The sequence below is a fragment of the Carassius auratus genome, chromosome 11, assembly GCF_003368295.1.
Source record: "Carassius auratus strain Wakin chromosome 11, ASM336829v1, whole genome shotgun sequence".
Lineage (NCBI taxonomy): Eukaryota > Metazoa > Chordata > Actinopteri > Cypriniformes > Cyprinidae > Carassius > Carassius auratus.
Genome location: NC_039253.1, coordinates 7,740,021 through 7,766,326, shown reverse-complemented (window position 1 = coordinate 7,766,326; position 26,306 = coordinate 7,740,021). Strand labels below are relative to the sequence as shown.

General features: G+C 37.1%; 1 protein-coding gene across 3 annotated transcripts; it reads left to right on the top strand.

Annotated features, from left to right (window-relative positions):
- Positions 1 to 2,761: 2,761 nt before the first annotated feature.
- grm2b (glutamate receptor, metabotropic 2b) lies at positions 2,762 to 25,703 on the top strand. 3 transcript variants are annotated; one of them, XM_026275189.1, is made up of 6 exons: positions 2,762 to 3,202; positions 8,379 to 8,959; positions 20,060 to 20,897; positions 21,189 to 22,252; positions 25,222 to 25,402; positions 25,503 to 25,703. In XM_026275189.1, the coding sequence occupies exons 2-6, from the start codon at positions 8,492 to 8,494 to the stop codon at positions 25,574 to 25,576; spliced, it is 2,625 nt and encodes an 874-aa protein (XP_026130974.1). In that variant the 5' UTR covers positions 2,762 to 3,202; positions 8,379 to 8,491; the 3' UTR covers positions 25,577 to 25,703. The 3 variants fall into 3 exon arrangements, with proteins under 3 accessions (XP_026130974.1, XP_026130973.1, XP_026130975.1); XM_026275188.1 differs by having other exon boundaries at positions 2,762 to 3,418; XM_026275190.1 differs by lacking the exons at positions 2,762 to 3,202; positions 8,379 to 8,959 and adding an exon at positions 19,650 to 19,761.
- Positions 25,704 to 26,306: the final 603 nt, after the last annotated feature.

Here is a 26,306-nt window from a genome sequence, read left to right as displayed (position 1 = left end):
GAATGATTCACAAGCTTGTTGTTATTTAGCATAGCAATAGACAGTTTTACACGCTGATGCATCAGACAAACATTTTTGGTCCAGAGGGCTGACCACAGCTTTCAGATTAATAATTTGACAAATTACGCTTCTGTACTTCCATTTGGGTGAAAAAGTTTGGAGCAATTTCTGATAATCATATCAACGTGTCCTTGCACTGCCCAAAACTTCATCCTATCTGTCTCGTTCCTCTAGATCTCTCTGCCATTATGATGTTGAACAGACCTCTTTTTCAAGGCAAAATTGGTCCCTTTGTGTTAGAGGTGGCTATTATATAATCTATTGCAAGTGTTTGCTGGTCTAATCACCACTGTGGTGCATGTGCGTTTCTCTCCACCATCCTCTGAAAATATCCAAATTACTTTTTGTGTATGGAAGACAAAGCAAGCTTTGTGCTCCCGTCAGTGTGTGTCTCTCCATCAGCGACCAACCCCCTCCTGATTCCCCTCTAATTGGTTGAGAACAGAACTTGAACAACGCTTGAGGGGTTCTGGAACTTGGATCTTAAGCACTGCCTGATGCATACTTACAGTATGAACTTACATTCCTCACAGAGGCATCGGTACATTAAGTTTCGTTCTGTAATTATACCTTCTTTTATGCTGTCTTGCACAGATGAATGGCCACATCATTAAAAGCCCTTTCATAAGAGTTTGGGTTCGAATCAACGCTGCGAATCAAATCCTGCAAGTGGGCTGCATTTCCTTCGCTTTGGCTGAAATGTAAATGTGTAATTAGGCTTCTGTGTTTGATATACTGCTGGACTGCAGAGGCTGGAAATACAAGGCTTGAATTCTTGCATCTTGTGTTGTTAGTAAAAAGAAAACTAGATCACTAATGTACTTTTGCACAATACTTTTACTATGATTATTTTTGTATATTTTGACAAAGTTAAAAAAATTACATTTTTGGTCCGGTTATTCCTTTAAATCTAAATCTCAGCCTTCTAACTTCTTATTTGTCAATTTATTTATGAGTCCTTTATAATTAATAAAATAATTTGTCTTTACACAGTGGCTTTTCAAAGAAAAACTATTAACATGGGCAAAACTGTGCAATATAAGTTAAATATTATCTTATTATTTGAGCATTACTGAAAGCTAAATTTGTTCAAAAGTTAGTGTTAAAAGTATTCTCTTGTAGTTGTTGAATCTTTGCAAAGTTTGAATAGTCATTATCGCTTCAAAAATGCCCAAGTGAAAAAAAGGTGCACTTCCATATTTACATCAAGTGCTCTATTTACATGCACTACTTTTGAAATTAATTTACTAAAAATTAATGAATGAATCTTAAGAACATCTAGTACTGAACTGGTATTATTTTGAGACACCATGAATATGAACTAAAAGGTGCTTTTAACATATTATCTCTGTATTTAAAACATTTATGTAGTTACCACTTGTAGTACACTTGAGTGTAATATCAAAGATGGGCTCGCAAGTGGTTAAATAATATATATATCTATCTATCTATCTATCTATCTATATATATATATATATATATATATATATATATATATATATATATATATAAATTTTTAATACAGAGAAAGTAAGTTAAAAGCATAAGATTATCTTAAGTACTAAAGAATAACCTTTAGTATATTAAATACAAAATTAGTGAGTGAAAATAGAGCAGTTTATGTATCTTGGGCCTATTACGGAAGTGCACTTTTTTCGCGTAGGTGTAGTTTTAAAATCCTTAAAACGTTTATTATAAGCAAAATTAGCATAGTTTAATTTTACATGTCTTCATTGAACTATTTTTGTTACCTGTATCCTTTTGGTAAGCTCTGATAAAGATATGACTCTTCTTCTCTGAAGCGCGTGTACTCTTGTTGTGTTTCGCCTTTTACGTAATTTATTTATTGGCATAAAGTCATGGCACAATAAATGAAATTTTTAACACTGCCGCCAGCAGGCCAGATTGCGCATTGCAACCAAATTTTTTTTGTGCAATACGATTTTATATTTTAAGGCAAGCCTAAACTTGTCAGGGGTCACGAGGCGGTGATAAACGCACTTTTGCGCTTTTCCTGATATTTATGATATTATGTTTTTGATGAATAAAGCGGAGCTACGTAACGACTTTTCTAAACCTGCTGCGTGCTCACCGTATGTTGTACTTCTGGAGAGGGTAAGCAGACAACCAATCATGATCTGCCTCAGTGCTTGCCTCATTAAATATTCATAAGCTTCGTTAAGTAGCAGAAACAATCATCATCAGGCAATTATATTTTAAGGTCTGATTAGAAAAGATGAAAATGTGTCGATTAGCATATTACTTATATATGTAAATATATAATAAGTATATAAATACATTTTTGTATTACACTTCTAAAAAAAATAGAGTTTTACGTGAAACGGTGTACCTTTTTAAAGAGTTTTATTGCATTTTAAATAATATTACTGCATATTACATGCATATCTCGGCGTTAATTCAGTAAATATTTACAACTGCACAGTGAAATTCCTAAACCCGTATATCGATCAAGCTACTTAAGTTAAAGTAGCATACGAAAAATGTACAACACAGAACAAAATGTTTTCCCATTAGGCTACTTATTTATTTTGATAAATAATTTCAAGCGTAAAAAACGTGTGTGACTCCACCCATCTTTACAGATAACAGCTAGATATGAGAGATAGAGAGAGAGAGAGAGAGAGAGAGAGAGAGAGAGAGAGAGAGAGAGAGAGAGAGAGAGAGAGATGGGTTGGGGGGGGGCACACGAAGGGGGCGCAGGGGTAGCTGTTTCACCCGAACCTCACGAAAGCATGTAGCTCGAAACTTGAACACCAACAACCATTACTTAAAATTAAAAGATCAAATCGTAACAGAGGGACCCATTATTTGTTACTGAGGCGCTATATCTGGTCAATATTGATCAATAACAACCTCTCAAGTTTCAGTAAAAGACATTGGAAAGTCGTGACTGGGAGAACCGGGCCGTGGATCCGTGGAGATTTAGTTAGAGTTTATTAAACCTCTCACGATGGCAGGTGTGTGGACTGAATTCTTGCGCTCCCACAAAACCCCGAGACTGAGGAGAATGCAGCGAACTGGCCATTAAGTGGACATAGGTGGGCTGAAGAGAGTGTTTGTGGTGCACGTCGCTTTTAATGAGAACACATTCGTCATTTCGAGTGAATTCTAGAGTGCACAGGTAAGATCTTCCTCCTCCTCCTCTTCGTCACCCCCTGCGCTTCATCAGGTCTTTGTTTCAGCACCAAGGACAGATCCAAACACATAATACACCTGCATCTGTGGGGACTTCATGAATGGAAGCTGATTTCTCACTAACTTCAAAGCCAAATCAAATTTGCATCCTTCAAACAAGTTGCACGAGGTGTTGAATTTCTGCCAAGTCAATTCTTCACTGGTAAGTAACATTTTTATTTACGCGCCACATTTCCTATTTGCACACACTTTGGTTAATTTCTTATTCATTTGCATGTCAGACTGGTTGTGTTTACCACCAATGGGAAAGTACTTATTATATTAGCGAGCAATTTATTGCATGCAACAAAAAAGTCAGAGTGCCGGGAAATTGCCTTATCGCGCGCGTGCACGGATGCTTCGGCATTTCTTGAGCACAAACCTGTCGCGTGATAGAATACAAACAGGGCAGGCTTGCTTTTGAATGTCAATGAGATGTTTCCCCTTTGTTGACTAAAAATGCACTTGAAATTAGAGAGCAAAAGAAATCGACAATCTGACATGCTCAACTCTCTGATGAAATTATGTTGCCTCCGATAGACACATTACAAAGAAAGGCAGGAACAGTACATTATGAAAAATAAGGAAACACGGTTTGTATTATGCAGACAGTCACTTCTATATATATATATATATATATATATATATATATATATATATATATATATATATATATATATATAGGCTTTAAAATAGCATATTAAGTAATTAAATAATCTTAATTTAATCTAATAATTAAAAATTAAACATTTAATTACTAATGCAAATTTGTTCCGTAAACCCAGGTTTCAGAAAGTTGTGGACACATGTGAAAGTTGAAACCATCCACCAGAAGCATTTTCAGGCTTTTCAGACTTGTTGACACATTCCTTAAGATTGCTGTAAAAAATGCATTTATTTAAAGCAAATATTCAAACTGTTTATGAAGATGACCAAATCATTATAAGCATACCACTTTAAAGAACAACAAAGCAATCGCAGTGACATTCTGTTGACTCCGGATCAAGCCAGAGAGAAATAACACTCCATGAGTCTCCATGAATAAGTATATTCAGAAAAATATGAATACCACAGTCCTTGTCTTTGAACACCTTTCACAATCTGTGAAATGTGAATAATTTTCCTGTCGAGGGGGAAACTTCTTGCAAAACTTAACACCCTTGTTCTGTTCATACGCTGACACTTTGAATCTGAATAGTGTAAAGCATCCATAGCAACCTATAGAGCAGAGCTGATTGGACGTGCTGAGATAAACATCTCATAGTTAATTTGCTCCATGTCTGTGAATGCTTTCGTCCTTGGCAACCTTACCAAGCCATTCAACTGGTCTGGCTGCACTCCAGAAGTTATCAATGAAACCAAAGCGGGTCCTATAAAAAGGAAATCGGTCTTGAATTGTACGAGATAGTGTGTGGGAATAATATTATAGAAATGTAATATTTTTACACTGATATATGTCACAGATATTAAATCACTCAGTTTAAACTTATCAGCAGTCAAGCTGATGGTGAGCCCAGACTGGTAAAATCCCATCTGGTCTCTAAGTGTACACATAAATGCTGCCAACACTAGAGAATCAAGGGAACTAATTCTCCCACAAGCTCTGAATTCAAGAATTATTACGTGCTCTCCTGTTTACTTGGGCATTTATCTATAGATTTCATGGTCAAAATAACCTGGGGTTAGACACTGGATCCATTTGGTGTACTTCTCTATCAGACTCCACTGCAATGAAATGATGTTCATTAATCATAAATATGACACTATAACCTGATGTGATTATTAATTTTATTATGTTAAACTAAGTTGATATCAGCATCAGATTTGAGCTACTGTATGAATCTGATTTCTTGGACTTGATGACAATCTGCTATTTTTTTAGTTATCCTTTAGTTTCTCCTTATGCTGCTTAATTGAACTACCTAAAATAAAATCAAAGCAGCATTATTTGTTTCATGTCACCAACATGTTGTGTTCTGGTGATTTTGACCTGGAGATGATTTCCTTTTTTAATGAAAATTACAGTTAATTTTATTGCATTTTATCGCTTACAGAAGGCAAAAACTTCCCAAAATATATATTTTTAATAATATTTCAGGGATTTTTTGCTCCACCTTTTTAAAAATGTACCAGCCTACAAAAATACATAAATCATAAATACATTTCTTGTTAAACTATATTATTGGATTCAGTATTTTCATGAACTTGTTTTCTTTCAGATGGCACCAGTTAATTTTTTTCTTTATGGATCTGATTGGTCATAGGACTCAGTGATCATATGCACATACATTATTGAATAAATATTGCAAAAAATCTTTTATTTAAAAACTGAGGTGCATTAACTCAGGTATGTGCTGTATGGTCAGTTCCAAAAAGAAATACATAAATGTGCTAACTGAAAGCATAAAGAGATTGAATCCAAGATTTAGTGATAATGTGAAATTTGCAAGCAATTTTTAAAAGGTTGATCATTTTTGACCATGAACAAGCAATTAGTTAAAGGATTTTCAGCACAACACAAGAGTTAGGCTAAATCATTTTGATCGCTTGTCATTTTCCTCATGCTTTCCTTCTTCCGCGATTTATAGTGCACTGATTGGAGCGCTGTGCCCCTGGAGCAACCTTGGTTGAAGTGCCTTATTCAAGAGCACAGTAATGATGGCTCCTCTCAATAACTCTTCAGTTAACAGTTTTCCCCTAAGTGTCAAACATGAAACATTGATATTAAAATCTACGACATATGTTAACCTTTACATCTGAGCACACTGTGTGGTCTTAAGCTTGTGTGAATGTTTATTATTCAAGTGTGACTGCTACTGTGTTACTGATGCACTAATGTCCAGACCTCAGTTCATTACCATGGACCGGTTCATTACCTTGACACTTTTCTCTTGTCCAGCGAACAGAGGGTGCCCGTTGCTTCCATCTGTTCCAGAGAAGAGGAAAAGCTGTGATTAGTTTTTAATGTCATTTAAATGTTTTTGGAACATTTAGAAACCTGAGAACTATAATTATAACCCCTAATGTTTTGTTTGGGGACTGAGAGACACCAGCACATTTTTAATAGCTGAAGAACAGTTCTACACTCTTGAAAAAAAATAAAAGTACAAAGCTGTCACTCGGGTGGTACCCTATGGCACAAATACTAAAATGTGTATCTTTGTGCCTTATTTAACCCTAAATGATTTGTATTACTACATTAAATGTACATATTAATACAAACGTGTACAGTCCCAGTTTTGTACCTTTTGTGTTCCCTCTTATTTCCCCATGTCCATGAATTTTCATAAAACAAATTTGAAGTACAACCATAATTTACTGTCTCCAAATTTATTTTATGAGAAAAAATGTTTAATTTATAACAACAGACCAAGATTCGGTCCCAAATCAACTAGTTACTGGGTCACAGCTTATTGTAAGCTAAAACTGCAGCCCTACCATTGAGTTTATATGCTTGTATATTTATATATTGTTGCATTATGTGTGTGTGTATATATATATCTTCACAGAATCATAAAAATCAGTTTTGAATTATTATTAGATATGCGCCACAACAAGGGTGCAAAGATTGCAAAAAGATTGGGAAAAAAAACTTGACATCCCGAGATTGACAATTAAAAAAAAAATATTTGAGTTTGAGTTAAGGTTAAGCATCTATTCATTGATCTTTTGTTAAAAATGTATTTGCACACAAAAAAAAAATCAATAACTAAATAAATAAAGCATTTCAAGCCCTCTTTTGTACCTTACAGGAGGTTAATACTTAATGTTATCCAGTCCCGTCATTACAAATAATTAACTATATTGACTTGCTCTGATCCCTCAATTGAATTCACCTGTGATAACAGATATTGTATTAATTAGATCACATGTATACATCTTTATCACAGTGCATTGCCACCCCAGCCCACCCACTTGCTCTTGTTTCCATGGTAACAGAAGTTAAGGAAGAGAAACCTAATAAACAAGATGTTGCCTCATTACGCCAGCAGGAAGGGTACAAGAGGGGAGACACCAGGAACATACGTGCTTTATCTTAAATGAAATCGTGTATGCCATTTTTGAAAAGCTAGTGGTGTCCAGAGGTTCAGAGGAACTTCTCCCTCAAATTCAAATTATCATATTAGTCATCATATCTAAGGCAATAAAGCGGTCAATGTTCAGTTGCTATATACTGTTTTGCTATGCAATTTATACTTTATAACTTGCACTTAGAAGATGGTTAACTTGCTACTAACTCGCAACTCAAATGGTAAAACTTAAAAAAAATGTAAAAGAAACATATGTTAGATTTTACAATTAGGTGCTGGCTAAGACAAGCAAGAGTATTACCATTGCTCATCATTTTTCAAAACCCTCAACCCTAATTTGGCATGTAACTCATCCTGCACCATATGTGCTACAGACATACACCATACCTCAAATAGTGCCGCTTGTTGAAGAGAGATGTTCTGTTCATCTTCAAAGCAATCTGATTCAGTATTTTTTTTTTTTTATCTAAGGAATGATGAAACATAGACCATAGACTTACACTGAATCTGTGTCATATATAGAGTCCAGGACTAGTGAGCAGCTAGGCAGAACTAAACATGTGCCATCTGAAAATGCATACTGTAAGTAAAACACATAATCTAAGCAAGGGTGGAGTAGACAAGTAGTCTGGCATCTCTAAATAGATATGAAAGCTCTATCAGTCTGTGTGAAATATAGTTGCGAAAGACTTTCCTATAAGCTGAAATTATTTATCGTTTCATCTTTTCATCCTCTTCCCTCAGGTTGTAAATTTTCATAACCTAAAAGATGATATCCATCACCTTTGAAACCATGAGAAGATTACGTAGTCACTGGGAGTTATTGATGTATCTGAATTAATGAAGCTAGGAAACAGAGCCTCACCTCTGAAATGTTGAGTTCAATCAGGATGAATTACTATCGAGACATTCCCGCCTCCTCACTCCCACCACAAAACCTTGTGCAAATTAAATTTCTTATGTAATATGCGACTTCTGTTATCCAGTGTATTAATCATAAAAAACGATGTTTTTTCATTTTCACAGTGTTTATTTGGCATTATGTCACTGAGAAAAGTCATTGAGTCAATGATATTCATATCTGTTTTTCAGGTGCAGAAGATACCGAGATGCATCTACAGTCGACGGCAGACTTAGTGAACATCTCAACCAACTAAACCACCCAGGGTACTTATAAGAGCTCTTCACCTCTCACAAACCCTGTCATGGCTGCTGTTACACCCATATTCCTGTTCCTGTTAATTCCTCTGGCCCAAACGAGCCCCAGGTACAGCCCCCCTCTGGCCGGATCCAAGCGGGAGATCATCATGGATGGAGACCTGGTGATCGGAGGCTTGTTCCCTGTGCACGAGAAGGGTGAAGGGACAGAGGATTGCGGTAAGATAAACGAAGAGCGTGGGATCCAGAGGCTGGAGGCCATGTTGTTGGCACTGGACGAAATTAATCAGGACAACCGTATCCTGCCCGGCTTGAAGCTGGGAGCCCATATACTGGACACCTGCTCCAAAGACACGTATGCACTAGAGCAGTCGCTGGAGTTTGTGAGGGCTTCTCTCACAAAGGTGCATCAGCCAGGCTTCATCTGTCCAGACGGGTCAAATCCTGTGCCGGACGAACAGCCTCTGGCCATCTCTGGAGTGATTGGAGGATCATATAGTGATGTTTCTATACAGGTAAGGTAGACTGTACAGCCATAGGCAGAACGTGTGTAAGGCTCTGGCCACATATGGGGACTTGGGGCACAAATGCCTCTTAATAGAACAAAAAATGATCTTGCTAACAAAGTGAATATGAATAGTGTAGAATGCGGCATTAAATTAAGATCTTCTTATTTTGCGCCGTATTTTATTTTAGCCGCTTTCACAGTGTTGCACATCTTAACCAATCACACACAATTCTGTTGAGTTGAGGAATGCAATGTCAAAACAGAAAGCGTTCAGCTTCCAGAAACCCCCAAATGCTTGCTCTCCAACATTGCATCCTCCTGGATGACGCCTGTGTAGTGATAAAAATTTGACAAAGTCAACAGTCATAAATGCCAGAATATAAAAGGAGCTATTTTATGCATTTAAATGTTTTCAATTTCACATATTTTCTAGTAGAAGTGCACTTTGCTCACATTCATTTGTGCAATAAATTACAAATAAAAAATACATATCATCTTGTGCCTCAAAATTGCAGAATATATTTTAGTACATGCATTTGAGAGACGTTCTTGTGTACTGTGTACAGTATTGTTCAAAATAATAGCAGTACAATGTGACTAACCAGAATAATCAAGGTTTTTAGTATATTTTTTATTGCTACGTGGCAAACAAGTTACCAGTAGGTTCAGTAGATTCTCAGAAAACAAATGAGACCCAGCATTCATGATATGCACGCTCTTAAGGCTGTGCAATTGGGCAATTAGTTGAAAGGGGTGTGTTCAAAAAAATAGCAGTGTCTACCTTTGACTGTACAAACTCAAAACTATTTTGTACAAACATTTTTTTTTTTCTGGGATTTAGCAATCCTGTGAATCACTAAACTAATATTTAGTTGTATGACCACAGTTTTTTAAAACTGCTTGACATCTGTGTGGCATGGAGTCAACCAACTTGTGGCACCTCTCAGCTGTTATTCCACTCCATGATTCTTTAACAACATTCCACAATTCATTCACATTTCTTGGTTTTGCTTCAGAAACAGCATTTTTGATATCACCCCACAAGTTCTCAATTGGATTAAGGTCTGGAGATTGGGCTGGCCACTCCATAACATTAATTTTGTTGGTTTGGAACCAAGACTTTGCCCGTTTACTAGTGTGTTTTGGGTCATTGTCTTGTTGAAACAACCATTTCAAGGGCATGTCCTCTTCAGTATAGGGCAACATGACCTCTTCAAGTATTTTAACATATGCAAACTGATCCATGATCCCTGGTATGCGATAAATAGGCCCAACACCATAGTAGGAGAAACATGCCCATATCATGATGCTTGCACCTCCATGCTTCACTGTCTTCACTGTGTACTGTGGCTTGAATTCAGAGTTTGGGGGTCGTCTCACAAACTGCCTGTAGCCCTTGGACCCAAAAAGAACAATTTTACTCTCATCAGTCCACAAAATGTTCCTCCATTTCTCTTTAGGCCAGTTGATGTGTTCTTTGGCAAATTGTAACCTCTTCTGCACATGCCTTTTTTTTAACAGAGGGACTTTGCGGGGGATTCTTGAAAATAGATTAGCTTCACACAGACGTCTTCTAACTGCCACAGTACTTACAGGTAACTCCAGACTGTCTTCGATCATCCTGGAGGTGATCATTGGCTGAGCCTTTGCCATTCTGGTTATTCTTCTATCCATTTTGATGGTTGTCTTCCGTTTTCTTCCACGTCTCTCTGGTTTTGCTCTCCATTTTAAGGCATTGGAGATCATTTTAGCTGAACAGCCTATCATTTTTTGCACCTCTTTATAGGATTTCCCCTCTCTAATCAACTTTTTAATCAAAGTACGCTGTTCTTCTGAACAATGTCTTGAACGACCCATTTTCCTCAGCTTTCAAATGCATGTTCAACAAGTGTTGGCTTCATCCTTAAATAGGGGCCACCTGATTCACACCTGTTTCTTCACAAAATTGATGACCTCAGTGATTGAATGCCACACTGCTATTTTTTTGAACACACCCCTTTCAACTAATTCAACTAATTGCCCAATTGACAGCCTTAAGAGCGTGCATATCATGAATGCTGGGTCTCATTTGTTTTCTGAGAATCTACTGAACCTACTGGTAACTTGTTTGCCATGTAGCAATAAAAAATATACGAAAAACCTTGATTATTCTGGTTAGTCACATTGTACTGCTATTATTTTGAACAATACTGTACATGCAGTTTGCCGTTTTAATCGCCTATTTGGTGATTTCATGACTTAGCTGACGACAAAACAAGGTATGTAGCCTATGCTCAAAGTTTCTTGTGTGTTTTACTGACAAATAGTCTAACAATATCTCATCAGACCGCAGTTCACAGTTGTTCTACTGAAGCTCATTTGGCTGCTGTATGGTTTTAGTTTTAGTAAACAACAATAACCCTGGACCAAGGTAAATCTCTTGTCCAGTCATATTTCACACCAAAAACTAAGAATTTATATTTTGCTTGAAGAAAATGCCTGTTTTAGAACTATTGAAATGTTTTTGCATTGCATTTTCATATTAATTAGGCATTCAATCTTATTGCCATAATGCAAAAACAATGATATATATTATTTAAACTGTAAAGTAGTAGGCTCATGAATATTAATTAGGTGAATTAACAATCCCACAGTAGTTAAAAGGCAGGATAAGTGGCCACAAGCAATGGTAGATTACTGCTTTTGGATATGTTCAATGCACTACCAAAGCAAACAGAGACTTTTGATTGTTGGTTTTAAAATCGTCGTTTTATGCAACTGGCTGCAATTTTGTTTTTTGCACAGTGGCACCACTCTTACGATATAAATTGAGGTCATTCACTGACCTGTAAAAAAAAGTTGTTTTTTATCACTACACCTCTGCAAAATATTTTGTTTAGTTAACTGTCAGAGTAAGCTCAGACTATCATTAATACAGTTTCCCAACCTCTCAAATGTTTGTTTGCATTATCACAAATGAAATACGACTAGAAAGAGTTATCATGGCAGTAAGCATATCATAGAAGGGAAGTACTTCTGATCACGTCTCTTTTAGTTACATTACACTCAACTCCTCCCTATCAAACTGAAGCAACATATATCCACCCCTATCTCTGTCAGCACAATAGCTTCCTCTGTGCAGCCTGACCTCCTCCTGAGTGAAGCGCCCAGAGACTGTGAATCTACAGCTTGTTAATTATGGTTCTCTGCCTTTAGGCAGTGATTAGCATGAGATGACTGAGTGATAATTGCCCTTTGCTCATGCTTTATACAGTAGAAATCGTGGCTTAATTGTTACATCAATTGTGCTGGAATTTACGTCGCTAACTGCAGTACACATATCTAAGCCCAGCTTCATACATTTTCTTTGATAAAAGAGTTCTAAAAGAGTTCAATAATATGAGAATATATTGAGTGTTCAGAACTTAAAAAGAACATTCACTGCCAGTGTTGTTATTATTAAAGAGACAGTTCACTTAAAAAAAATACAATTTTGTCATCATTTTTTAACCTTCTTCATGTTGTTTCAAACATGTTTGAAAAGATTTTGAAGAATGTTGGTATCCAAATCTGGACGTTAGCTACTGACTTGTTTAGTATGGAAAAATTACTAAGTAACTATCATGATTAACAAAACCTTCTCTTGTGTTTTTATTAGAAGAAAGTCTGTAAATGATTACAGAACTTATTTTTTTTTGCGTTAACTATCCCTTCAACTAAAAACGAATACTTTTTAAAAAATAAAACAAATTTGAATATTAGCTGAAAACGTCAACTTTAATGTGAGCAAATTAAAAATTATTACATTTATTAAAATTATTAAAACCAAAAAAAATTTTAAACACTTTACAATAACGTCTCACTTGTTAACATTAGTTGATGCATTAATTAACATACAATTAACAATATATGTCTACAGCATTTAGCAATCTTTGTTAATGTTAGCTAATAAAAACACTCATGTTCATGTTAGTTCACAATACATTAATGCTAACAAGATCAGATTTTACATTTTAATTATGTATAAGTACATTTTTAACTTAATATTAACTAAGATTATTAAGTACTATATAAATATTGTTCATGTTAATGTTAACAAATGAAACCTTATTGTAATGTTACCTTAAATTTTTTATGTAAAATAAAAAAAAAGAATAAAAATGATCGGTGCGCATAAAAGTACTGAAACGTAAACTAACGTAACTACAGTAACTACACAGAACTTTTTTTCTCAATATTTAATTTTATTATTTCCCCCAATTTTTTTTTTTTTTTTTTTGGCCAGTTGTTAATGAAAAAACACTAAGTTATGATATCTACGTAAGGACAGAACAGTTCTTGTGCTACCAACAGCAATTCAGCCTTGCCATGATGTCATATCCTGTGACCCCCTTAAGTGGTTAATCACATGGCAATATTGACATAAGTGATCGTCACAGAAAAACTAGAAATAGATCATTTAATCCTAGGACAAAATAACCTTTTGTCGGTTAATATAAGCATAACAAATAAAGTAACAAAATGTACGCAATTATGCACAAAATATATTGTGTCACATCCAGTGAAAGCAATTGAAGGTCTCAGAGCAGCCCTTCCAAGAGTGCTGGCCAACAGGGCCCTGACGAGGCCTGCCAAAGCCCAAGCCACCTGTCCAGCACTGGGGTGAAAGAGCTTCGAGGGGTCTTCAGGCAGCCTGGAGCTCGTTCAGCCCAGTGGCAAATGAGAGGCACTCTTGGCAGGGAACCCAAACACAAACATGACACGACTGAACATGAATATAAAGGAGATAACGCACACAGCAGCACATGTCCTCACTGGTTTTCTCACACCTGTTTTTCACCCATTGCCATCTGGATTGTGAGATGGAATCAGGGCTCACATATTACCATTCATCGGTTGATGGGACAAAGCTTAATGTGTGTGTGGGTAATGGTGGCGGGAGGCAGAGCTATATCGAGTGCTGGAGTGGGTGGTGGTGATGAGATTGGCAGACTATCCTGCTCGTTTTCTGAGTGACAGATCCCTAGACAGGGAATAAACAAAATCGTCATGGCTTCACAACTCAGATCATTCTCGATAGCTTAATTATCTTGTGGTTAAATCCACATTCATAATGCACATCATTTCCAGCAAACTGGAAAATGTGGCCTGAATTGGTTTCATTATTTAGATCATCATTATTTTAAAATCCAAAAATTTTTTATCCAAAAATTACATTCTGTCATTATTTAATCACCTTCACGTCATTCCAAACCAGTCTGAATTTCTTTATGGATTAATAAAAAGAAAATTTCTTTAAGACAATTTCAGATGTCAAGCTCCAAAATGACAATAAAAGCATCATAAAAGTAATCTATATGACTCATGCACAATATTAATAAGTCGTATGATTTGTAGTGATGGAAGAAACAAACCATTTCAAAACTTCTTCAGTGTCTGCTGGTCAAAATCAAACTCAAAACAAAGCAAAAAACATGCATGAAAACATGAAAAAAGTGTTGAAATAGATCATTTATTAAATGCAGTTTACAAATGTGTCTCTGTCTGTGTCTGTGTCACAGTCTGGAGCACAGAACCAGTCATAAGTAGCACATGTATATTTGTAGAAATAGGCAAAAATACACTGTACGGGTCAAAATTGTCAATATTTCTTTTATGCCAAAAATCATTAGGATATTAAGTAAAGATCATGTTCCATGAAGATATTTTGTAAATTTCCTACTGTAAATATATAAAACCTAATTTTAGATTAGTAATATGCATGGCTAAGAGCTTCATTTAGACAACTTCAAAAGTGATTTTCTCAATATTTCGATTTTTTTTGCACCTTCAGATTTTCAAATAATTGTATCTCGGACAAATATTGTCCGATTCTATACCATACATCAATGGAAAGCTTTTTTATTCAGCTTTCGTGTGATGTGTAAATCTCAATTTCAAAACAATTAGCCCTTATGACTGGTTTTGTGGTCCATGGTCACAAATAATCAAATACAATTACATATTTCTGTATAATATGGGTTCTGTGTGTTTTAAGAGAGTGTTAAATACTACCTTTCCTTGCTATCGCACACCTACAAACTTCAGGTAAAGATCAGGTACCGTGAGTTCACTGAAATCTCCACTAGTGGCAAAGCATTCAAATTTCGAAATACTTTAAAACAGTTATAACATACGAAGCAGACCATCAAGGAATAACGCCTTCCATTCTGATCATACAGTGCTATCATGTCTTCAGGAAGGACGTGGCTTTTTTGAAGCTCGAAAGATCCAGGCTCCATTGTTGTAAATACATGGTTGTTAGAAAATAAAGTTCAGAACGACAAGGGTGAATAAATTATTTTCATGATCAAACTTACAATCGCACTAATTAAAAGGGCAGAAATCAGTGTGTTGATATTTTTTGTGCATGTGAGACATTTGGAGGGTTTGGCACATATTGAGTTATTCATCTGATAATGCCAACCAATCAATAGCCACCATGTTCATTTCATCTCGCACATTTTCTCTCCCCCACAAGGTGACGGAATATATTATCATATTTCTCCAACAAAAAGGGTGTGTGTGAGCACAGAATTATAAATAACAATGACGTGCATCAAAATATGTGACAAAATGGTATCCTTAAATGTGGAATTAGCTGTGTGGAGCATGTATTGGTAAAGTGTTTCTGTATTAACCACACATTGTGTTGTCTTCAGAGTAGGTGTGTGCGTGTCTCGAGGTCGCTCATATGGAGATCTCTGCTGTGGTATAAGACAATGAAAATGTTAATAGGTTGTAACTGCATGTGGTGTTCTTGGGATGCCAAAACAACAGACAAATACCACTTATAATTAATGCCATATAAATGCCAAATCATTTGCATTTCCACATAATTAATGACAATTAGAATCATATTATAATTCGCACTCACTGAAACAAACCAATTTCAGACCACAGTGCATACCGTGTTTATTTGTTTGTCATATTTAGTAATTGGCAGTTCTCTAGCTCCTGTCGTAGAGTAAAGACGCCGCTCGGCTGTGTGGCACTTGGTGAAGAAGTGTCCTGGGAAAAAGCAGATGGTGTTGTGTTTGTAGTATTCTAAAAGGGGCTTTGCAGTCACAGAGCATCATTTGACCCGGTTTAGCCTTTCATTTGGATGTGCAGCTCACATTCAGTACAGGGTCAGACACTTATTCATTCTTTTGCCATCCGCTAGAACAGACGCAGCTTTGTTTTTTCGACCAGTCTTTCGCTACCATTTGAATAAGCTTGGAATTGTTCAAAGATGGGATTATGCTCCGCTTAATATGTTAAACTAAGAATTACATGTCAGGAACAACTGAATTACAAAAATGTGACTGTTATGTTATTTGCATATGGAAAACTTGCAACCACAATGCTATGTGTTCTTTTATATGGCTATCTGTACCTGCAATGCATGTCTGCTGGTCAAATGAAACTCACAACGAAGCCCAAAACATTTATGAAAACACTTTTGACAAACCTGAGTGTTGAAATAGATCATTTATTAAATGCAATCTACAAATGTGACCCTGGAGCACGAAACCAGTCTTCAGTCGCTTCGGGTATATTTGTAGCAATAGCCAAACAAACTTTGTATGGGTGAAACTATTGCTAAAATCATTAGGATATTAAGTAAAGATCAAGATATAGTCCTAATGTAAATATGTCAAAACTTATTTTTTTTTTATTAGTAATATGCATTGCTAATAACTTAATTTGGACGACTAAATTAGTTTTTTTTTTTTTTTCAATATTTTTATTTTAATTTTTATTTTTTTTTTGCACCCTCAGATCGCAGATTTTCAAATAGTTGTATCTCGGCCAAATATTGTCCGATCCTAATAAACCATACATCATTGAAAAGATTTCAGATGATGTATAAATCTTAGTTTAAAAAAAAAATTACCCTTACAACTGGTTTTGTGATCCAGGGTCACACATTAAAAAAAAACAGCAAGTGACACATTGAATTGAATATGAAATTTTGAAGTATAAAGACTGAAATTGTATATTCTTTGTATTATTGTATATACTTCAATAATCTTTTCTTTTACGTACATGGTTGCTGTCTGGTTGCTAAGGCATTGTTAGATGATTGCCAGAGTGTTCTGGGCCACGTTACAATGTTGCATACTGGCTCGATATTCTGGTTTGTAGATATGACTCGGGATCTTTCCTTTTAGCTTTAGTCCTACTGAAACTGAACTTTCATAATACACTTTCAGTAGCAATTACAATGTCACGTATTGTTGCTTTTAGGGATCTCTCGAGAGCCTAAACTTTATGCCATTATGATTTGCAGAAAAACCTACCAAGCAGTTCCTGCATAGAATGGGAAATGCAGCAAGGTCTATAGCTCCATGTTTCACTGTCAGGGTTGGGCAGCAGCATTCGCATTAGACTCAACTCAGGTGGTCACTGTCAATTGCTTCGGCGGTGTTCTGGCAATTTATGCTTCCTGAAATTTTTTTTTTTTTTAAATAATGAATTAATGTGTTGATAGGCAACTGGAATATCAACATCTACTCAAGCTTGTGAAGCTGAGAACCAGTGGCCAGTGATGCCTAAGAGCTATTGATGGCAGCATCAGATTTTCCAGCCAGCTCACATATTAACAACACCGTTTTTTTTTTTTCGTTTTTTTTTTTTTTTTCTAATGAGTGGGTTATGTGTCAATTTCTTAGAACTTTGTCAGGGGAAAAGGTAAAGCATTTCAATGGAAATATAGTTGGAATAACAATACATTTTTACTCCATTTCCAGTTTTCATGTATTTTCTCACTTTTGTTTATGATCATCACAAACAATGTCAGATTTAGCAGAGGTGAGATGCCAAACTAGCGATCCTCCTCTGTGGAGAATTGCACTTGTCTAAGTGAATCAGATTTTCTCAGTTCCACCTCTTAGCAGACTGTCAGCTCTCCCTCAGGCTTGAATGAGTTCTTTAACTCTGTTTTTGTCAGAAACTGACATGTGAGTGCATCACCAATCAGCTCTAAATGTCTGTAGGTTGAACTACAACCCAATTATTTTGTTGACTGACATTTAATCGTGCTTTCCACTTTATATCAGTCAAACATTGCCCCTCAGATTTTTGTTCTCAAAACGAGAGAACAATTTTATGGATCTGTTATTGCCATAGGTCAATAGTCTCATTTGGGTCTATGTTTATTTCTCCTTAGGGATTTTAGAGGAAACATAACTTAAACAATACTAAGAACTCATTCACATGAGCTATTAAAGATCAACATACCAGTAATAAAAGTTTCCTCTGTATAATAATTGGAAAATTCAACCACATACACATTTTCTAGAGTGTGTTTCTTAAAGGCAGCTACAAATAACTTGACTAGGTTCATCTAAGAGACTGGCATTTAAAAGCTTAAATTGTTGAATGAATATGAATGAAATGTAAATAGCTGGTAACAACTATGCTGAAAGCTTCTTCAGACGTCTGAAACACCTACATGTGTTGTTGTGAATTCAGACACGAATTTCAGTCATTATACACATAAGTCCCTGGAGTCTGTGCTATCATCATAATTTGCAGTGTGAGAAGATTCTCAGACTAATCATTTGAACTCAGCCATTGACTGCAAGAAAACAGAAGAAAATGCAAATGAGAAAATATGTCTTGTTATCCTCTTGTGATAATACCTTGTTCATTAACAATACAATACATCTGTGACTGCTTCAAACAAGACATTATTACATAGTAAAAAAACAGACTATTTTCTCTTTCCTGTGACAAAATTTTAAGAAAAAATAAATAAAATAAAAATAGCATCCATGTCAGATTTTGAAGGTGTGTCATGGCCTGAGGGAAACTTGCACCGTGTCTAACATTATCATTTTGTCCGCTAACACAGTTATCTAGCTTGATCAGAATCAGGTCTGTCTAAGTCCCATGAAACTATGGCCTGAAACGATAGGCTCAGATGAGGGAGATAGGAAAACAGTGCAGAGGTAAAAAAAAAAACAAAAAAAAAAACCACACAAATATATATATATATATATATATATATATATATATATATATATATATATATATATATATACATTTTTAAACTGTATTTTTCCCCTCACATTCAAAATAATGTTATGGGACATCTTACACTTATCAAAGGGCATCTGTGGGTCACTCACTCACTGGGGAAATTGGGTTTGTAATTTATGTTATGAACTATGTGGCTGAAACGGGAAAACAGACTTATTTCTGTGACAAAAAGGAACATATTCCGAAAACAGTTGCACCACGTTTGCTTTATGTATTTAAGTTAAAAAAAAAAAAAACCTGCAACTTGGAATCCCTCATGCTCAATTCACTGCAATAGTACTGATTTGACTTTTAAGATTCATTCTATGTAAATTAGACCCATTATAGATTACTTTGTATTCAGAAACCCAGTGCCAGTTATCTGGGGCAATTAAAGGGATAGTTCACCCAAGAATGAAAATTATGTCATTAATTACTCACTCTCTTGTCGTTGCAAACGTGCAAGACGTTCGTTTATCTTCTGAACACAAATTACGTTGTTGTTTTTAAAAACAAAATATGAAAAAAGTTGTGTTGAATAAAGTCATTATTTTTGTTTCTTTGCACACAAAAAAGTATTCTCGCCAGCTTTATAACACTACAGTTGAACCACTTATGTCACATGGATTATTTTAATGATGTCCTTTGTTTCTGTGCCTTGGTCGTGGTAGTTGCCTTGCTGTCTATGGAGGGTCTGAGGGCACATTCTTGGATTTCATCAGTAATATCTAAATTTGTGTTCTGAAGATGACGAAGGTCTTACTGGTTTGGAACAACATGAGAGTGAGTAATTAATGACAGAATTCTTGGGTGAACTATCCCTTTAACATTGCACTATTGATAAACACAGAGAGCTGGCAATGAACAGAAATATAAAAAAAGTTAAAATTTTATACAATTTACATTGTTAATAGATGCTTAAAAATAGATATATGCATAATTAATTTAATGAAACAACTGCCAAAGCTAAAGAAAACTTCAATCTCAGGTCAATGCAAAGTGTGGTAAAATGGTTGGTTAAAATTGCGTTATACAAAAGTATTACTGCTTAATGATCTTTTTTTATTATTATTCTTTGCAGGTGGCAAACCTTCTTAGACTCTTCCAGATTCCACAGATAAGCTATGCTTCCACGAGTGCCAAGCTCAGTGACAAATCCCGTTATGATTATTTTGCCCGAACTGTCCCACCAGACTTCTATCAAGCTAAAGCCATTGCTGAGATCCTACGGTACTTCAACTGGACCTACATTTCCACTGTAGCCTCAGAGGGAGACTACGGTGAGACGGGTATTGATGCATTTCAACAAGAAGCCAGAGTACGCCAAATCTGCATCGCAACTTCGGTAAAAGTCAGCCGTTCAGTAAACAGAGGAAATTACGAAAATGTAATTCGCTCACTCCAGCAAAAAGCCAATGCCAAAGTGGTGATCCTCTTCACCCGAAGTGAAGACGCACGGGAACTGCTCGCTGCCGCGGCTAAGATGAATGCTACCTTCATTTGGGTGGCCAGTGACGGCTGGGGAGCCCAGGAAAGCGTAGTCCATGGCAGTGAGAAGGCTGCTAACGGGGCTTTCACCATTGAGCTTGCCTCATACTCAATCAGGGAGTTTGAGGACTACTTTACCAAACTAACACCAGAGCTGAACACACGGAACCCATGGTTTAGGGAATTCTGGGAGCACAGGTTCGGCTGCCGTCTACATGAACACGGCTGTGCCAGTCATAGCCTAAGGAATGGGTCATTTAAGCCAGAATCAAAGATCATGTTTGTGGTGAATGCAGTCTATGCAATGGCCTATGCCCTACACAACATGCGGCAAGCCGTGTGCCCCAATACCACAAAGGCTTGCGATGCCATGAAGCCAGGCAATGGGAAGAGATTCTACCGGGAGTTTATTCTCAAGACTAAGTTTGATGGTGAGTAGACTTAACGACCAATTGAGATCATTTCTTGTAATATTTCTTGCGATAGAGCGTACCTTCGAAGAAGCTCTTGAATTATCCACCTAAAATTTGATTTAACAAATTGTAGTCTCAATGCAATTAAACTTCATTTGCCACTCATGTTGTGAAAGTATCAGATATTATTACATTTACAGACATGAAACATTCTTTATCAAGTTATCAAAGCTCTAATTTAAAGTCGCACACACTCTATAGCTTTCAGCCGCTACATAATGTACTGTAATGTCTTTAAACGTTTCTCAGCCCCTTTCAGACCTGCTGACACTGAGAATGTGGTCCGGTTTACATCATTAGGCGACAGCCTGGGTCGCTATAACATTTTTCACTACCGCAAAGAGGAAAACAAGTTTGTCTACAGGAAGGTAGGGTACTGGGCACAAGGCTTGGTGCTCAATACCAGTCTGGTACCTTGGTCTGGTGGAGTAGTTCCCACATCCCAGTGCAGTGATCCATGCCAGCCCAATGAAGCTAAAAGCATGCAGCCTGGGGACGTGTGTTGTTGGATTTGCATTCCATGCCAACCCCACCAATATCTCCTCGACGAGTTTACCTGTATGGACTGTGGATTTGGAGAATGGCCCCTTGCTAACCTGACAGGGTGCTATGAGCTTCCAGAGGAGTATATCCACTGGTCAGATGCATGGGCAGTAGGACCCGTCACTATCGCTTGTCTGGGGATGCTGTGCACACTTGCGGTGGCTGGGGTTTTCTTGCGAAACAATGACACACCGGTGGTAAAAGCTAGCGGGCGAGAACTTTCCTACATCCTGCTGTTGGGTGTGCTCCTGTGTTATGGCATGACCTTCATTTACATTGCCAAACCTTCTGCGTTTGTGTGCGCCCTGCGACGTCTTGGCCTTGGCACCTCCTTTGCTGTTTGCTACTCAGCTTTGCTGACAAAGACCAACAGGATTGCTCGAATCTTTGGAGGGGCAAGGGACAGTGCCCAACGACCACGCTTCATCAGCCCTGCCTCTCAAGTAGCAATTTGTGCCGCACTGATCTCCGCACAACTGTTGGTTGCTCTTATCTGGCTGCTGGTTGAGGCACCGGGGGTGAGGAAGGAGGTCGGTCCAGATCGGAGAGATGTGGTGACTCTAAAATGTAACAGCCTGGACTCGAGCATGCTGGTGTCCCTCACCTACAACTGCATCCTAATCATCCTCTGCACCTTCTATGCCTTCAAGACCAGGAAGTGTCCAGAGAATTTCAACGAGGCCAAGTTCATTGGTTTCACCATGTACACCACCTGCATCATCTGGCTGGCCTTTCAGCCCATCTTCTACGTCACTGCCAGTGACTTCAGAGTAAGTAGAAGAAAAGGTAGAAACAAGTTCGAAGGTATATGCTAGTCTATTGTAGTGATATCTATTTCAGTGGTTCCCAACCCCAATCCTGGACCTATTATTTACAGTTTATTCTAAAGAAATTATATGTTAAATCAGGCTTGTCGATTAGGAATGCTACCTTCTTTCAAAATTGAGCACAGATTTGCCCTGACACATCTGTTTAGAAGTTTCTAGTAATCCAAAAGACCTTGATTAGGTACTTCAGGTGTTTAATTAGGGTTGGAGCTGAATTTAGCAAGAAGTAGCCCTCCAGGAGCAGGATTGGACACCACTGGATTAATAACATTATGGCAGAGTTCTTCAGTTCTTTTTCTGGAGGTCCATGGTCTTGCAGAATTTAGCTCCAGACGCATCTGAATGTAATTTTCAAATAATTATGAAGACCTTATTTAGCTTGTTCTGTTGTGTTTGATTAGGGATGAAACCAAACTCGAGGATAGTGGACCTCAAAGAGCAGATCTAAGCAGTGCCTACATTAGGGAGACAGTGCGCAGTGCTGGGGGTATTCCAGGACAAGGAGTGGGAAATTATTTTATGTAGACAAGCTTCTAAGGGGCAAATAAGGTCAATGTTTCTCAAATATTTTTTTAATGTTTGTATGCAGTTACAAGCTATAAAATGGACCAGACTTTATTCCAGTAGATAAAGGTCTGGCTACATGACTTTATTGCGATTATTTATACTTGAGAGATACAAATCTCTGCACACTTATCTAAATGTATATCTACGGTTTTCTTGTGAATTGTAACAAAAAGCAAAACATGAAATAGTAGTAATAAGTAGGTTTCTCAGACTATGCAGTGAATACTCAACTACTCAATGGCAAAAAGCCTTGATCATCTTTAAGGAGATAATGATAATGCTAAAAATACTAATTACAAAAAAAACTAAAATATGGGTGGTTCTATGATTATGCTTACTCAGAAAACAGAAACAGTTGACAGACATTTTAAAACATATTTTTAAGACTCTGTCTTCTCATATAACTTGAGTCAGTTTAGTCTTGAAGTTTTTTTTTCAAAGTCATGACACCAAACATGAGATTACTTTTAGAGCTGGCCTCTGGCTCTTTTAACCAGACAAACTCACTGTGCCAGCTCAAACATAGCACAGGGATGCTAATGTCTAGTCGATATAGAAACACAATCTGAGGGGTGAGGGCTGTCTGTCGCATGTTATAAGGAGACTCTCATCGCTGTGGGGTGAGAGATGTCAGAGCTCAGTTAGTGACACGGTAAACACAGTCATCAAGAATGCCCCCTGGCCGAGAGTGGCAGTCCCTGCACTCCAACAGCAAATCATTTTACAACACAGTCACACAATGCACAAAGAGTTATATCCAAATCAGTTTGGTGCTGTCAACATCAGTGCTGCTGGAGTGCTATATAGTGTCAGTCAGTTAACCTTTAGAGTGAAAAGAGATGGGTCTTTTGTTTCACCACCTTTGAAACCTAATCTGTGACTTTTTGGATTGGGATGTTGTCTGTCTGAATAAACTAGAAGCCCTGCTCCTGGGGACGCCACTGTCTGCTAAATTTGCAACCTACTTCAACACACCTGCCTGTGTTTTCAACTGATGCTGAAGGCTTTGATTAGCTAGTTCAGGTGTTTTATCAGAGTTAGAGTTTTGCAGGATTTTGTAGGACAGTGGGTCTCCTACAACAGGGTCGAAGATCTCAGGAGCAGTGGTTCTCAATCCTGGTCCTGGGGAGCCCTGCTTTGCACATTTTTGAGTCGTACCACGCCATGGAAAAGCCCCATTTGTCTTCCTTATCTGACATACTCTGATAAGGGAGTTCATCGCGCTCTCGCTTAACAATCTGATGATCTGAATCATGAGTGTTAAATAAGGGAGACATACAAAATGTGCAGTATAGGGATCCCCAGGACCAGGATTAGGAACCACTACTCAGGAGTAAACATCAAGGAAAAACAATTGACCCTTCGCAGGGAAATCGATTTGACAGGCGATCTGATCAATCATAATGATGAATCCACCACTTTGTCCAAGAAACAAATCAGACAGGAGAGTAGATGAACTTCAGCGGCCTTAAACTTGACAAATAGTGTGTACTGACATCTTTCTGTGGTTGAAATAAAATACCTTTTGATGTTCAATCACGTTTATTTTGTGCTTTAAGTAAATGTGAGAAGACGATCGATTCACGTGCCACTACGGCAATCGGTCATTGCACATTAAAAAGCCACAAAACTATTTAGTTTTTAGTAGCTAATGGGGGGTGGGGTGTCTTTGCGAAGGGTAAATTGCGGTCTAATTTGAAGGCTGTGCTCTCCGAAGGTCACATTTATCAGCCACATACATCTCTGAGGCTGTCAAGTAGCCATTGCATTTCAAAGTGAGAAAGAAATTACAGTAGTTTATACGTCGCAAAAGAAATGATAGTTAATTTTATGATGATTATTTCTTTTGAATTGAGACATCCTTGATGACGCATGCTGATGAATGTGACCTCTAGAAGGTGCAGACTTCAAAATGAAAGTCTGTGGAAGCCTGTTTTTTCCCTTATAAAAGGATATTCTGACTTTTCTGCTTATAATTGCAAGTTTGGGTCATTATTTGGACATAATATTATGATAGTTACCATATTTTTGGACATGTCTCTAGGTATTTCCAAGGCATTTTTTAAAGTACCAATATAAATACAATGGAACACGAATTTGTACCATGGTATAATGGAGATGCAAAGTAAACATGGTAAAAATCAATACAAAATGCAGTTAAATCAAAAACAGGTCATATTTCACCTTAATTCTTCTAAAATAGGCTTCATTCTGTTTATGCAAAGTTAATAATTTGGTGAAATCTGACCAAGGTTGGTTTACTGGTGATTGACATTAAGTATTCAAGTATTCAGTAAAAGACACACTCATCTAAACATGTTTAAAACCTCTTCACCCTGATACAGGTGCAGACCACTACCATGTGCATCTCTGTCAGTCTGAGCGGCTCCGTGGTCCTCGGCTGCCTCTTTGCTCCCAAAATCCACATTATCCTTTTCCAGCCTCAGAAGAATGTGACTAGTCTGAGGGCCAAAGACAAGCGATTCTCCACAGCAGTTACCACACAGAGCTCCACCTACTCACAAGGTAGCCACATTCCCTCCTAAAACTTGAGCCAGGGTTTACCGGTCATTTCCTTGATTTGCCTTTCTCTGATCAACAATTTAAAACCAAACAATTTCCACAGCTTCGGCCTCTACTATAGTGCCAACCGTGTGTAACGGGCGCGAGGTGGTGGACTCTACGACATCATCATTGTGAAGATGAATTAAAGCAAGATGGGCCCAATTTTTCGATCTCATCATCAAAATCATGGGTTGAATGCAATTTCTTAGACTTTTCCTCACTCTAATCGAGTACTTGCAGTCAATCGCAGTTTGATCTGAAATCAAAAAAAAGATGATCCTGCGGTCACCTGTCTCGACCAAGCATGTTTTTGTCTTTCAATTACACAAAGATTTTCCTTATGATCAAAAGTTTGGGAAGAACAAGGACCATTGTAAATGTGATTATCAATCCATGTGCTAGTCTAGTAAATTTAAAGCCACTTTACACAGGAATGGAAGCTATTTTGAGAAAACATGATGCTGAAACTAGACTCGTGTCCCTGATTTATGTACACTACAAAAGATATTGACTAGTCTTAAGTAACGTTAACGGTAGACTTTGAGTTCTCAGTCTTTATAACTGCATTTTGTTGGAATTCAATGAGTTGTTGTTGGGGAAAGCATGATATTCGAATGTTTAAGTCTCGTGATTTAGTGCAACCACACGACGTTTGGCACCAATGAGACTTGCACAAAATATATTTAAAAAATGTATGTACCCCAGGGTATGTGATTTTAGATTTGGAGAGGAGTTTGTCATCCTTTTAGTGTTGTGGTAAAAAGTCTCATGTTTGGTCCTCATGGAATAGTTTAGTTGTCATTGCAAGATGGAAAAAAATTAACTATATTCTGTATTTCCCTTTTTTGAACTTGCATTCATTTCT